Raw genomic sequence first — 16,210 nt, forward strand, 5'->3', positions numbered from 1 at the left:
AACCAGTTTTACACTTCAAAAGAAACCTAGTAGATTAAATGGAAGTCAGTTATTCCAGACTCCAGTTCCAGCAAAGCAAAGCAACTGTGAAAATAGCAATAGGCCTTCAGCACTAACACTCATAGACCAACTTTTTTAGCATGATTAAAAGGCTTGCTCCTGTAACAAAGAGGAACAAGACAAAGCCTGATCATATTAACACAATGCCTACTACTTCACAACTCTATGAAGGATCAGTAGCATTACTTCCAGTGGCATTACTTTAGAGTCTATCAAACAGTAACTTCCCGCACTAAAATCTTGGTAGGTAAGGTAAAGCTGTCATCAGTCCAAAGGTGGGTTTGAACACTACAGTGCTTTACCAGGCTTGCTCCTGCTGGAGTTGGTGTGCCCTTGCCTCCCTGTGGTCTTTGAATTGACTTACTCAGCACATTACAGGAGGAACTGCAGTTTCATGTGGATGCCTACCCACAGAGCAACTTAACATTTTTCAAATTTGTCTCTTAGTACTGTAACACAAAGGATTATAGGAGAATTTTTTTCTCAGTAACAACATATATTTATTCATCTCTCTTACAGTTATTGTCCAAAATTTTATATCATACCAAAGTGGTTATATCTTACTTGATTACATAAAAGTTTTTTTTTTTCACAATATCGGTGAATGTGCTTTTGTTATTTATGATTACAGATACAAAAATATAAAAGTCATGCATTATTACTAAAGAATCTTATAGTAACAAAAGAGTATGTTTTGTGAATGAATGACATCTTTGGTTTATTTGTCCAAATTCTAGCCTACTAGAACATTTACAATCTACTTTCATAGTGTCTTTGATAATATACAATGAATAACAGTTTAAACATCTACTACCAAAAATGTCCTCAACATACAAGTTATATCTCTAAAACTTACACTAATCCCCCATGAATTGCCAGTGATTCATATATCACTATAAAGGGACTCAGAAACAATGAATGCCAAATAAAGATTCTCCCACATATGGTCTACTTATCCATCTTCTATGGCTCTCAATGCCATGACACTTCTTAGTAATGATATTATTATTGTGAAATAGTTTACAATACATATATGACACATAAACAGTGATGAATTACAAAATTATGCTTGGAAATTTGTTTACAGATTACAATCCTGTGTATTTACATTGGAAATCTACTGCTACTGACATATTCCTTACCTGACCAAACTTAAAATTAATATTCTAATCACAAATACGTGTTTGTTATTGTCATAGAAATAGGTAATGAACATGTCATTACTGTTCTGGTGTGCATATGAATTTGTTCTGAACATCTTTTATCAAAACATCTAGCAAGAAAATTCTAATCATATACTCTTATCCAAATGAGGACATCTTATAAAAATACCACCTTTGTATGGAAAATTGCAGCATCCTAGATAAGAACATCAAATTTAAATTATCAGTAAGACACAAAAAGCGACAACTGAAATATTCCCAAACAGATATAGTAAATATTCCCAAACAGATATAGTTTCATGTCATCAGTAAAAAAATTTTTAAAAAGCACCAAAATAACATTCTCAAAAACCATGACTATGAAGGCTACAGAAATACATCTACATCTGTTATTTACAACTGAAAGCAAAATACTCAAATGTTGACAACTTTTAAATTATGTTCAGATTAATTTTAAGGCACAGGAATATTTATACCATGTTTCCCTTTCTACTATCTCATTATGTAAGCTGTACTAGAAATAGATTCATCAGGAAACAGTAGGAGTTTAATGGCAGAATTTGTTAAGAAGATTTATAAGAGCAAAGCACAGTGTACCAAAAATTTGGTTAAATAAAAATACTAGAATTGCGTGGCAAGAGAATGGCTGGATATCTATGCATTTCACACCAGCTCATCAAAGCTGCAATGCTTGCAAAAGACTGCAGTGAGGCAGTGGATACACAACTGTAACTATTTCCAAAGTAGATATGCCACTGGACTGAATTTTCCTTGAAGTTACTAATCAATATTTGAACTGACTTGTTTTACTACACATTTTAACAGCGATGTTCTGCATAAACAATAAAATGGCTATAATACAAATAAAACTAGCATAATATTCTTCACTTTCTGTATCACATTATTTCGGTTTGTGAAACTGAATAAGGTAGGTTAACAACTGCATAAGAGTAAGAATACCTGAAATGAAATTAAAGTTATACATATCCTAGGTGGTGTCAATAATGGGTTGTTAAAACATCCTCTCACTAAGCAGTATATTTTAAGTGAAATTGCCTCTATTGTTTTCTTATTAGAAGCAAAAACCTTTTAATGTGTAATACACTTATTCTGGTACATGAACACTGAGGGGGGGGGGGGGGGGGTCGCTTACCATAAGTTGCTGAGTACAAAATTGGCTATTTAAATTTTAACTTTGCAAGTTGATTTTAAAGTGAAACATTGACATTAATAATTAAGATCACATACAACAAAATTATAGACAAAAGCTAAATAATTATCCTCAAGTAAAGAGTGGTATGTCTGGAATGTTCACAGTATCCACTACTGGAAGGGTTAGTTCACAGCATTCCTACAAGAATGTCACTGAAAGATGCACAATTTGACTGCTAAGACACACATTACTGATATACTATGGCAAGTATGTAAAAATTACTCATTAAGGAAAGTGTCTGACCTATTAATGAGTACTTGCAACCTATAAGTGATACTGCTGTGGAATTGCTAACCCTAGTACCATGTTATACGACGAAGTTTTAGTGCTGCCATCAGATGAAAGGCAATACTATTGGGCTCTGCATGTGAATAACAGCGTAATTCAAATTAGTTCATTCAGCATTATGCAATAAGAAGCTGCCTGGGAGCACAAGGTCACAGAGAAACATGAAAGTGAACACTAGCAGGTTCTTTTCACTCACAAGGGAGTCAGGTTGATATTAGAACTGTACACTGATTTAAATAAGAAATTTCAAAACACTGAATTATTTTTAGAGGAATACTTAAGCACATACATCGATTTAGGAAGATATGACTTGGAATGTTGGATCTTTGTTATTCCCAGTTTTATGGCAATACTGTTAACATACTGCAGTCCGGAAAGCAAATTTAAGTATCGCCAATGTTAACATCAGCTGATGAATCTACTTTATGAAATGGCTGTACTCTCAGATTGTTTATTTAAATGTATTGTGCATGCTGACGAGTTCACCCTCCATCTCAGTCCACCTATGGTATGAGGCAGAGGCGGGGATGTTGGCTCACTTGCTCCCAGTAGTTTCCTCTGAAATCAGGTAACTATAAATGCTCCACAACAAATCATTGGACAGTGTGTCAAAATTGCCCACTTGCGAATTTGATGAATGTGGGTATTATTAACTTAATGGGAAATTGTGTATAAGATATTAACAAAGTAAAAGATCATGGAGTGTTGTATCAGCCTCCAATGAGGTCTACTGTATAATTCATTCCAGTAACTTCTTTACACCTGTTGTACAACAATCTTTTTATGACCCAGATGAATAGTTTCTTCTGACTTTTTCAAGGCAACACACTGCAAAAAGTATCTTACTTAAATTGTTATTAAGAGGTTTTAGAAGGAACAATCACTGTATGTTACAGAAAGTGTATACATTGTCTTGTGCTATATTTGGAAAACAATCAGAGTTCTGAGAAAGAGTCTGCATTATTTCATACATAAGCACCAAGAGATAAAAGTACCAACAAGTAATATATTTGAAAATTTGTTAGTATTTATCTGTGTACATAATTTATGTCAAAATCAGGAATATAAACAAAGACCTAAAAACAACCAACCTGTGTAAAAGGGGCATACTTTTATATACAACAATATCTACCTGGCGACATTAACTTGTTACTTCACTGGTAAAAGGTGCAATATTAGCAACAATTTATTAGGTGATATTGACAAGCATGTGATTCACAAAATTATTCATAGTGACATTCACATAATTAGTGGCAAAATAATTTTTAGACAAACAAAGGTCTTGTATATAAAAAATTAAACTGTCTTTTTTATTTCACCTTTATTTCTGTGCCATATAGGGAGGGGGGGGGGTGTAATCTACACTAATGTACACTAAAAATATGACACAGGTAATTTTAAATAAAATGTTATGTTTAAGCAATATAAAATATTTATTAAATCACATTTCTGCATTATTCCTCTCTGAACCAACAATCCATATTACCTGCAACTACCTGTCCATCTCAATATGATCACATACTAGATAAGACGGCTACATTCATTTGAATTTTTTAAACAAGCTGAAATAATATCTACAACAATGTAACAATGTGCTTTTATTTTTATGGCAACTTATAAAACCGTTGACTGTTCTCTCCTTTGTTATATACCAAAAAAGAATGGTGATTACTTAACAGAAATTTGTAGAACTTTATTAGGGATTTTTATTAGTTAAATGAATAACATCACAAATTAATAGTATAAAAATAATATTCTGGCATGCTGTAAATTTCAATGAGCAGAAAGTCTGCAATGTATGCTACATTGGACTGTAACACCAGTGGTCAGATGTTTTACTTCACACCACATGTAGAAGTCAGTCACTTACAAATGACATTTTGAAGTAATTTTTACTACTGTTTTCCCATTGAAAAAGTATGATATTTTTTTTCAATTTTCCCATAACTGTCTAAGCTGTGAGGATTTTTAATATTTAAAAAATATGTCTTTTCTTCTTTACCCACAAACAGTATAATAGTTATAAACAATATGAGATATTTCTGTCTAGCAATACTACTTTGCTAAAAAATGAATCAGAAATAATGTCATTACATCATTCTTCAACAGTTTCTACCCAAAGGATTTAATTCTTAATTTGGTTAAGATGAATTTATCCTTTACTGTTTGCAATTAACTTTTTTCTACTGGATTCATTCTTCTATTAAGGCAGATTATTTACTTCACAAAACTAACTTGCATATGTGTTATTGATGACACACTGTATATATGCACAGACACTTTTAATGGAATTAGCAAAACCAATCCTCTTGAAAGATAAAAAGCAGAAGGTAATGCTGCAAACACTTAAAAAGCATGTTCAGTGTGTGTCAATAGTCTTATATATACTGTGAAATACAATATTATTTTATATAAAAATAACTCATTGATGATGGTACAATTTTGTTGGAAAAAAGCAGCTAACGAAGAAAAATATTTTATTCCATATTACTGTGCAGCTTCCAAAAAAGTATTGGTTTGTATACTTAAAAAAAATGAGCTACAAATTTTCATACAGATCCACTAAACTAGAATTTAATGTTACTTATGAGATAATTTGCAGCAAACTAGTCATTACTATTTTCATATTTGTATTTTTCATTTTTGACTTGATGCTGTACGTCCTCTCATCAGTACTCATTACAGTCATAACATAACCACTATATTACACATAAAACCCATGAGAATTTAAGATGCTGACAGGTGGTTGAGTAAAACACAACTGAGTGCTACAATATTTTATGAATATTGCTAAGCACAAAAATAAAATTTAGAAAGTCTGTCAAGCATTATCACAACATCCACAGACACACATATGTACATTTTACACCCAGTTTTCCCTGAAAATGCGGGTAATTATGAAAATAACACCTTTTTGCTAACATAGTGTGCAAATGAATACCAAGCTTCAACTACTCATCTTGTTCATATGTAACTCCAATTTCTTTTCTCAATTTGTCTTCCAATTCAGCAATCAGTTTACTTTCAGCATGGGTTATTTTGGGGCTTTCTAGCAATCCTGTGACAGACAAAAAATTTTTTGCTGTATCTATAGACACTACATATAAATGATATGCATTACATATAAATAATATGCACACTTGAAAATATAATAGGACACTTCTTTGTGAAAGTTGTACCAGTGGATCACCTAAACTCTTAAAGTGACAAAGTGCCTAAGGAAACAATGGATCATTTAACTAATAGGATACAGCATCTTTTTTTTTTCAATGTTGCCCAAATTACTTCCCTGTTCTATGTTTTGGAGAAAGAAAAACCTCAGTTATTTTCCTATTGTATTTGTGACTGTGGAGCTGCCTCTGTAGCTGCCACTGTCTGCACTAAGAAAAGCTTAGCACTTACCTCCAGAAGGTGAAATATTTATTACTCCCAATCAATGCACATAAGAGTACATGGCACTATTCCGTCTTTTGGAACCATTAGTTCCTTGTTTTTATTGTTCACATTTCTTTTAATGTGTAGTCATCAAATGTTGACTTACAAACTTCATATTGTTTATACAGTTATAGCAAGTATCATATTTGTGCACAAAAGTTTAACACTAACATATTTATCTAGAAATGTTAACACAAAATATATACAACTTCGGCTCTTTAAATGAATACAGAACTTTATTTACAAGAAAAGATTTTAATTTTTAAAATAATGGATTCCCTTACCACATTGGCTCACAGATGTATGGACAGTGGTCTGTTCCTCTTTAATTTTGTTCTTTGCCTGTAACAACTGTGATTATTTCTTGTGTAGTGGGTGCACACATCGTAACATTAGGGTGTCTCACTCTGAGAGCTTACAAAAAAATGTGGGCTCCCTCTGAAACGTCTCCCGGTGCCCCAGACCATATGACAGCCTAACAGCTCTCTTTTATAGCATCGGTATTCTCTTCAAGTGCACATCAGTGGCACACCTCACAACACTATCCTATGCTTTATAAACAGGAAAATTGTCCCACAGTACAACAATTTCAGTATTTTATTACATATGGTCAGGAAAGTTGTTTTAGCAAGTAAAATGCACTGCTTAGTTTCCTACATACAAAGTTCACATGAAGTTCCCATCAAAGATTCCATCCAAGTGCAGACTAAGGAAGTAACAGTCTTCATTGTCTGTATACAAAATTCCACAAACATTTCCTGAACACCTGTGGTATGAATTCCCACTTTGAACTCCAGTAGCTGTGATTTTGTGGTACTGACTTTTAGGCCACGGTTACTAAAATATTAAACACTTCTGATGCCCCACGTGTTGAAAAATGTTATGTTCTCATTGTCACCATAAAATATCAGAGAGGTGTCATCAGCATAAGTAATTATATATAAGTTAGAAAGCTGTACAATGTCATTTACACACACAAGAAAAAGAACTGGCCTCAGTGTTGTCACCTGTGACACTCCCTGCATTACTGTTTCAGTCACAGACTGAATGTCAAGGAGAGAGGAATAAGTTGCAGCTGATTAAAAAGTAAGAGTAGGACATTCAGACCTGACGGTAAGAGGGACTCACCTGATGTGAGGATTAGGGGAGAATGGTGAAAACAATGTACTATTTTGTCCATCTACTCTCTCTGACATTCCTCTTCTCTCTTTCAGGTAGGTCTCTCTCATCCTGGGGTATGAGTGACCTGCCCTTCCTTTTCAACCTTCACCAATTTATTCCTCTCTCCTTCCCAAAAGAGAAACTAATAGTTCCAAAAGCTAGGACAGTCATGTACTTTTTTATATATTTGTTGGAAGTACTAAATATTCACCTTCTGAAGGTCATTGTGGCCAATAGTTCTGTCTCATAGTTGTATAGCTTCCTCAAGAGAATGTTATTACATGGTATGATAATAATATAATACAAGAAAGTTAGGACATTTCTTTGAGTGGAAGAACAACTAAAAACCAATATAAAACACTATGAAACACAAAAGAGCTGGAAGAGGTTCAACACCATTCAGTGATTACTAGCTAGCTTAAATAAAAGCACATACAGTATAACACAAAGCTCACAAGTATGTCACACACACACATTAATTGACATTGTTAGCAGCAGATAACCTAAATCACGAAGTCTATCAAATATTTTGAAGCGATTGAAACAATAAGGAGCAAAGAGCAACAAGGCAACAGAACATTGTCTGTTGTTAACAGTGTGCATGAGAAATGCCATGTAACACTAAAGAAGGTTGTTTGTGAAATTGTCGTGTAGGTCAATATCGAATTTTTCCTTTTTCTATTTTTGGCAGAGGTGCTTACAAGGCTATAACAACTTAAGAAATATGCGGTCCCTTACTAGTCACAGGTATATCCCAAAAATTCTTCATGGATTCATAAATTACTTTTTGTAATTAGTGTATGAATATTTGCTTCAGAGCCGGAAGATCAGAGATCCCTCGATCAAACACACAATTTATGGAAATGCTGCTTTATACACACACACACATCAGACTTGAACTAAAAGTCACAAAACATAGGAAGAAAAGGAGGTATATTTGAACAGAACATCATTCAACATTCAAATTGTTTTTTAAGTAAGTTTACTTCATGGTGTACACCATGTGAGGATTTATTGGCTGCAGATACAGATATAGAAAATAGACTGATGAGAACTAATTTCATAAAAAAATATTAATTTAAAGTATACAAGAAGAAAACAAAAACCATGGCTATCACTGAGTATGGTCTCAAAAGAGCAAAAACTGACATGAATGTTTACATATGCCCATAATCTGTACTAGTGTTAGAAGTAGAAGTAATAATCGCAACAGCACCCACCTGGTGGTGGTGGTGGTGGTGGTGGTGGTGGTGGTGGTGGTGGTGGTGGTGGAGATGATGATGATAATGGTGGTGGTGTATGACTTAACGTAATTTTTGTATAGAATTGCCAATCTATGAACTATATTGACAATTTGTAAAGATAGAGCATTATAAGTGTGTTCCAAAACATAAAACTTATGGAAGAAGGTTTCTGTTTTACAGCAGGTATGATCATTTCCTAATTTGAGGAGAAAAAAAAAAGGTTTCACCTACAGCAGAGTATTGTGACCCAGTACATTCGACGTGCATGTTACGGCAAGTCTCAGAATGCCTTTACAGAAATCTCTGCAAAGGACACACCAAACAAATCCACCATTCAACACCAGCATGACAAGTTCCAGAAGACAGAGAGAGTGCCAGATTCAGCTGAAAGTGGTCATGCTAAATTGCTAACACCATAACAACTGATTGAGCTGCAACCTCTATGTTCCTTGAGACCCAAGAAGTTACATCTCTTCATTGGTAGCACACATATTTAAAGATGAACCCATACAGAAATTGTATAGTTCATGAGTTGCTACCTGAAGATACTGGAAATGTGTTAGAAGATCATATAATTTGTAACACCACAAGAGACAGAACTTAATGATTGGTTTTAGTTTGACAAGTCATGATTTCATTTAATGTATATATGTATTCATTAAATTCATGCATTTGGGCTAAATACTCATCGACTGCAAATGTCTACATCTACATGTCCTCTGCACACACAAAAATTGAGTTTTTGCTGTGCTATGCCACATATGCAAACACTATCACATTCTTGCAGGGAATGGTGACGAGTGGACACTACATATAGAGTGTGCAGAAATTTTTATACACTATACCAAAGGACCAGCTGCAGTACATTTGTTTCAGCATGGCAATGCTATGGCTCATACAGAAAACATCACCATGATTTTCTACGATCTGGGTTTACAGATGCAGGTGATTTGTTTATACCTGACTTTTGTTTGTGGGTTTAATAACTTCACTAGATGTCCAAAAGGAGATTCGAACGTGAACACGGGTTAACAGGTAGATGCCGTGTTTCTTGACTTCCGCAAGGCGTTTGACACAGTTCCCCACAGTCGTTTAATGAACAAAGTAAGAGCATACAGACTATCAGATCAATTGTGTGATTGGATTGAGGAGTTCCTAGATAACAGAACGCAGCATGTCATTCTCAATGGAGAGAAGTCTTCTGAAGTAAGAGTGATGTCAGGTGTGCCGCAGGGGAGTGTCACAGGACCGTTGCTATTCACAATATACATAAATGACCTGGTGGATGACATCGGAAGTTCACTGAGGCTTTTTGCAGATGATGCTGTGGTGTATCGAGAGGTTGCAACAATGGAAAATTGTACTGAAATGCAGGAGGATCTGCAGCGAATTGACGCATGTTGCACGGAATGGCAATTGAATCTCAATGTAGACAAGTGTAATGTGATGCGAATACATAGAAAGATAGATCCCTTATCATTTAGCTACAAAATAGCAGGTCAGCAACTGGAAGCAGTTAATTCCACAAATTATCTGGGAGTACGCATTAGGAGTGATTTAAAATGGAATGATCATATAAAGTTGATCGTCGGTAAAGCAGATGCCAGACTGAGATTCATTGGAAGAATCCTAAGGAAATGCAATCCGACAACAAAGGAAGTAGGTTACAGTACGCTTGATCGCCCAATGCTTGAATACTGCTCAGCAGTGTGGGATCCGCACCAGGTAGGGTTGATAGAAGAGATAGAGAAGATCCAATGGAAAGCAGCGCGCTTCGTTACAGGATCATTTAGTAATTGCGAAAGCGTTACGGAGATGATAGATAAACTCCAGTGGAAGACTCTGCAGGAGAGACGCTCAGTAGCTCGGTACGGGCTTTTGTTAAAGTTTCGAGAACATACCTTCACCGAAGAGTCAAGCAGTATATTGCTCCCTCCTACGTATATCTCGCGAAGAGACCATGAGGATAAAATCAGAGAGATTAGAGCCCACACAGAAGCATACCGACAATCCTCCTTTCCACGTACAATACGAGACTGGAATAGAAGGGAGAACCGATAGAGTTACTCAGGGTACTCTCCGCCACACACCGTCAGGTGGCTTGCGGAGTATGGATGTAGATGTAGATGTAGAAAATGCGTAACATTGCCTACTTAATGCGTAACATTGCCTACTTCAGCGAGGACATCTCCAGCAGGTCAGCCACGAAACTCGTAGGCCAGTTACATGAAGTCAGGTCAATATATGGCTACCTAGCAGCTGGCTTGCACTCAGTTTTTCTCCATTAGCTGTTGTTATCCAAATCAGCCTCTACCACGTGAACTAAAACTACCACTGCTCTTTACCTGGACTGGATTGAAACTTATTTTTGGATAGTGTTGCCATGTTCACCAATTAATTGCATGGCTAGAGTAGCATGTACAGAGTGAAGGTACAATGATACAAATTAATAATTTGGGAGATCATAAAACACCTGCCCCTTAATAGCTGACACAACTGAGAAATTGTAGCTACTTGGTAAGCAACCACACTTAAGTTAAGTCATTAGGGTTAGTCAGAGTATTTAATTGATTCTGCATTCTTTGTGTTTGGATTTTTTTGTTAGAAATGCTCATGAGGCATTATGCGGTGTAGAAAGACCATCTTATGATGAAATCAAATCATCACGAGCACTATACGTTGGACCATGAACACTCCACAATGAATTTCCATGATGATGGTCAAGGCTAACACAAGAGGGTTGAACGATGCCAATAGCCTTGGAACAGTTCAGTAATGCTAGTATTCCTTGTAAGTTAGAACTTGAGTTGTGAATTCAAGCCTGCTTGCAATCTAGCAAATTAATCCAGGTAATCTTCCACAACAGTTGAATAATTCTTCTTACTTAAAAGCGATTATCATCAAGAACTTCCAGAGGAGGTAGGAGTTCTGTCAGCTGAAAGTAAAAGCATGCATCAGGACAGTAGAATCCTTGATCTCCACTTCAGATGCTGGTATAATATTCTCATATAGTGGTTCTACTTGATGAGCATGTGGTTTCCACCACCACAAAACTTATTTGAAATTTCTTAGAATTGTTGTTGTTGTGGTCTTCAGTCCTGAGACTGGTTTGATGCAGCTCTCCATGCTACTCTATCCTGTGCAAGCTTCTTCATCTCCCAGTACCTACTGCAACCTACATCCTTCTGAATCTCCTTAGTGTATTCATCTCTTGGTCTCCCTCTACGATTTTTACCCTCCACACTGCCCTCCAATACTAAACTGGTGATCCCTTGATGCCTCAGAACATGTCCTACCAACCGATCCCTTCTTCTGGTCAAGTTGTGCCACAAACTTCTCTTCTCCCCAATCCGATTCAATACTTCCTCATTAGTTATGTGACCTACCCATCTCATCTTCAGCATTCTTCTGTAGCACCACATTTCAAAAGCTTCTATTCTCTTCTTGTCCAAACTATTTATCGTCCATGTTTCACTTCCATACATGGCTACACTCCATACAAATACTTTCAGAAATGACTTCCTGACACTTAAATCTATATTCGATGTTAACAAATTTCTCTTCTTCAGAAACGCTTTCTTTCCCATTGCCAGTCTACATTTTATATCCTCTCTACTTCGACCATCATCAGTTATTTTTCTCCCCAAATAGCAAAACTCCTTTACTACTTTAAGTGTCTCTTTTACTAATCTAATTCCCTCAGCATCATCCGACTTAATTCGACTACATTCCATTATCCTCGTTTTGCTTTTGTTGATGTTCATCTTATATCCTCCTTTCAAGACACTATCCATTCCATTAAACTGATCTTCCAAGCCCTTTGTTGTCTCTGACAGAATTACGATGTCATCGGCGAACCTCAAAGTTTTTATTTCTTCGCCATGGATTTTAATACCTACCCCGAATTTTTCTTTTGTTTCCTTTACTGCTTGCTCAATATACAGATTGAGTAACATCGGGGAGAGGCTACAACCCTGTCTTACTCCCTTTCCAACCACTGCTTCCCTTTCATGTCACTCGACTCTTATAACTGCCATCTGGTTTCTGTACAAATTGTAAATAGCCTTTCGCTACCTGTATTTTACCCCAGCCACCTTTAGAATTTGAAAGAGAGTATTCCAGTCAACCTTGTCAAAACCTTTCTATAAGTCTACGAATGCTAGAAACATAGGTTTGCTTTTCCTTAATCTTTCTTCTAAGTTAAGTCGTAAGGTCAGTATTGCCTCACGTGTTCCAACATTTCTACGGAATCCAAACTGACCTTCCCCTAGGTCAGCTTCTACTAGTTTTTCCATTCGTCTGTAAAGAATTCGTGTTAGTATTTTGCAGCTGTGGCTTATTAAACTGATTGTTCGGTAATTTTCACAGCTGTCAACACCTGCTTTCTTTGGGATTGGAATTATTATATTCTTCTTGAAGTCTGCGGGTATTTCGCCTGTTTCATACATCTTGTTCACCAGATGGTAGAGTTTTGTCAGGACTGGCTCTCCCAAGGCCGTCAGTAGTTCCAATGGAATGTTGTCTACTCCGGGGCCTTGTTTCGACTCAGAGGTCTTTCAGTGCTCTGTCAAACTCTTCACGCAGTATCGTATCTCCCATTTCATATTCATCCACATCCTCTTTCATTTCCATAATATTGTCCTCAAGTACATTGCCCTTGTATAGACCCTCCATGTACTCCTTCCACCTTTCTACTTTCCCTTCTTTGCTTAGAACTGGGTTTCCATCTGAGCTCTTGATGTTCATACAAGTGGTTCTCTTATCTCCAAAGGTCTCTTTAATTTTCCTGTAGGCAGTATCTACCTTACCCCTAGTGAGATAAGCCTCTACATCCTTACATTTGTCCTCTAGCCATCCCTGCTTAGCCATTTTGCACTTCCTGTCGATCTCATTTTTGAGACGTTTGTATTCCTTTTTGCCTACTTCATTTACTGCATTTTTATATTTTCTCCTTTCATCAATTAAATTCAATATTTCTTCTGTTACCCAAGGATTTCTACTAGCCCTCGTCTTTTTACCTACTTGATTATCTGCTGCCTTCACTATTTCATCCCTCAAAGCTACCCATTCTTCTTCTACTGTATTTGTTTCCCCCATTCCTGTCAATTGTTCCCTTACGCTCTCCCTGAAACTCTGTACAACCTCTGGTTCTTTAAGTTTATCCAGGTCAGATCTCCTTAAGTTCCCTCTTTTTTGCAGTTTCTTCAGTTTTAATCCACACGTCATAACCAATAGATTGTGGTCAGAGTCCACATCTGCCCCTGGAAATGTCTTACAGTTTAAAACCTGGTTCCTAAATCTCTGTCTTACCATTATATAATCTATCTGATACCTTTTAGTATCTTCAGGGTTCTTCCATGTATACAACCTGCTTTCGTGATTCTTAAACCAAGTATTAGCTATGATTAAGTTGTGCTCTGCGCAAAATTCTATCAGGCGGGTTCCTCTTTCATTTCTTAGCCCCAATCCATATTCACCTACTACGTTTCCTTCTCTCCCTTTTCCTAATGCCGAATTCCAGTCACCCATGACTATTAAATTTTCATCACGCTTTACTATCTGAATAATTTCTTTTATTTCATCATACATTTCTTCAATTTCTTCGTCATCTGCAGAGCTAGTTGGCATATAAACTTGTACTACTGTAGCAGGTGTGGGCTTCGTATCTATCTTGGCCACAATAATGCATTCACTATGCTGTTTGTAGTAGCTTACCCGCATTCCTATTTTCCTATTCATTATTAAACCTACTCCTGCATTACGCATATTTGATTTTGTGTCTATAACCCTGTAGTCACCTGACCAGAAGTCTTGTTCCTCCTGCCACCGAACTTCACTAATTCCCACTATACCTAACTTTAACCTATCCATTTCCCTTTTTGAATTTTCTAACCTACCTGCCCGATTAAGGGATCTGACATTCCACGCTCCGATCCATAGAATGCCAGTTTTCTATCTGCTGATAACGAGATCCTCTTGAGTAGTCCCCGCTCAGAGATCCAAATGGGGGACTATTTTACCTCCAGAATATTTTACCCAAGAGGACGCCATCATCATTTAATCATACAGTAAAGCTACATGCCCTTGGGAAAAATTACGGCCGTAGTTTCCTCTTGCTTTCAGCCGTTCGCAGTACCAGCACAGCAAGGCCGTTTTGGTTATTGTTACAAGGCCAGATCAGTCAATCATCCAGACTGTTGCCCTTGCAACTACTGAAAAGGCTGCTGCCCCTCTTCAGGAACCACACGTTTGTCTGGCCTCTCAACAGATACCCCTCCGTTGTGGTTGCACCTACAGTATGGCTATCTGTATCGCTGAGGCACGCAAGCCTCCCCACCAACAGCAAGGCCCATGGTTCATGGTGGGAGGTCTTAGAATTATAACTGTAATATGTGTGTGCACAACAAAACAGTAATGCTTGTATTTACACCAATTTCAACATTAAGTACCTTATTTACCTAAGTAAAAATCAAACAATAGACAATCCAGGATGGTATGTACACTGTGAGATCAAAAGTATCTGGACACCCCCAACAACATACATTTTTCGTATCAGGTGCATTGTGCTGCCACCTACTGCCAGGTACTCCATATCAGCGACCTCAGTAGTCATCAGACATTGTGAGAGAGCAGGAAAGGGTGCTCCGTGGAACTCAAGGACTACGAACGTGGTCAGGTGATTGGGTGTCACTTGTGTCATACATCTGTACGTGAGATTTCCACACTCCTCAACATTCCTAGGTCCACTGTTTCTGAAGTGATAGTGAAGTGGAAACGTGAAGGGACATGTACAGCACAAAAGCACACAGGCTGACCTTTTATTAGGTAAGTGGTTTATAAACTGAAGAGTTATTGTATTTGAAATAAAAAATATATGTCACATCAAATGGAGAAGTTTTGAATCCATTTTCAAAATGACATAATATGGTGAACTAGATACTACCAGTTGAATACAGCAGAATTTGGGAACAAAGTCTGAGCTTTTCAATATTGGTGGTCATGAAGAAATATAAAGGTGAACCAACTAATATCCAGAAGTTACAGCTCATGAGCAAATCCGTCATGTACAATGATCAGAACAACGCAAGACCCAGTAACGAACCTTGTGGGACTCCTTGCAAAATTGCATCCCAGTTTGAGGAATAATTGCATGAAATTGAATTTACAATTACTCTTCATTTTCTTAATTTTAGTAAAAGCTGAACCTTTGTAATGCAGTGTCCCTTATTCCATATGTGTGCCATTTGTGGAGAAATAAGGAGTGTTTCACCAAATCAAATGGTTTTGTCAGATCACAGACTATTCCCATGAACTTTTTACCGTTATCTAATGTGAATCATTTGAGTGAACTCTTTGATGGCATTTGCTATGCTCTTTCGGGTTGTTGCAGTCCAAACTAGTTTTTAAAAAATTACAGCATACACATTCTGAAACACTTGTAACATTTTTTACATTCAGCAACATGTAATTCAATATCTTTTTGAAAACAGGGAGTAATGTGGAAGTGAGTTTTGTAATCATAATGTTTTAAACATGTTTCCAACATTGTAACCCTCACTTTGAGGCCAACAAGCATTTGTTGAACACAAAATTAGCATTCTGTAACAGCAGATAAACTGTCCATTAGTTCACAAAACTACTGTGTT

At 36.6% G+C, this 16,210-nt stretch overlaps 1 protein-coding gene across 1 annotated transcript in view; it reads right to left on the reverse strand.

Moving 5' to 3' along the window:
* Window positions 1-2,349: 2,349 nt before the first annotated feature.
* LOC126268231 (trans-1,2-dihydrobenzene-1,2-diol dehydrogenase-like) overlaps window positions 2,350-16,210 on the reverse strand; it is a 96,643-nt gene continuing 82,782 nt past the window's right edge. The window contains exon 6 of the mRNA XM_049973878.1: window positions 2,350-5,782. Coding sequence (XP_049829835.1) covers window positions 5,676-5,782 — 107 coding nt within the window. The 3' untranslated portion in view covers window positions 2,350-5,675. The remainder of the gene's footprint in view (window positions 5,783-16,210) is intronic.

Source organism: Schistocerca gregaria, chromosome 4 (assembly GCF_023897955.1).
Source record: "Schistocerca gregaria isolate iqSchGreg1 chromosome 4, iqSchGreg1.2, whole genome shotgun sequence".
Lineage (NCBI taxonomy): Eukaryota > Metazoa > Arthropoda > Insecta > Orthoptera > Acrididae > Schistocerca > Schistocerca gregaria.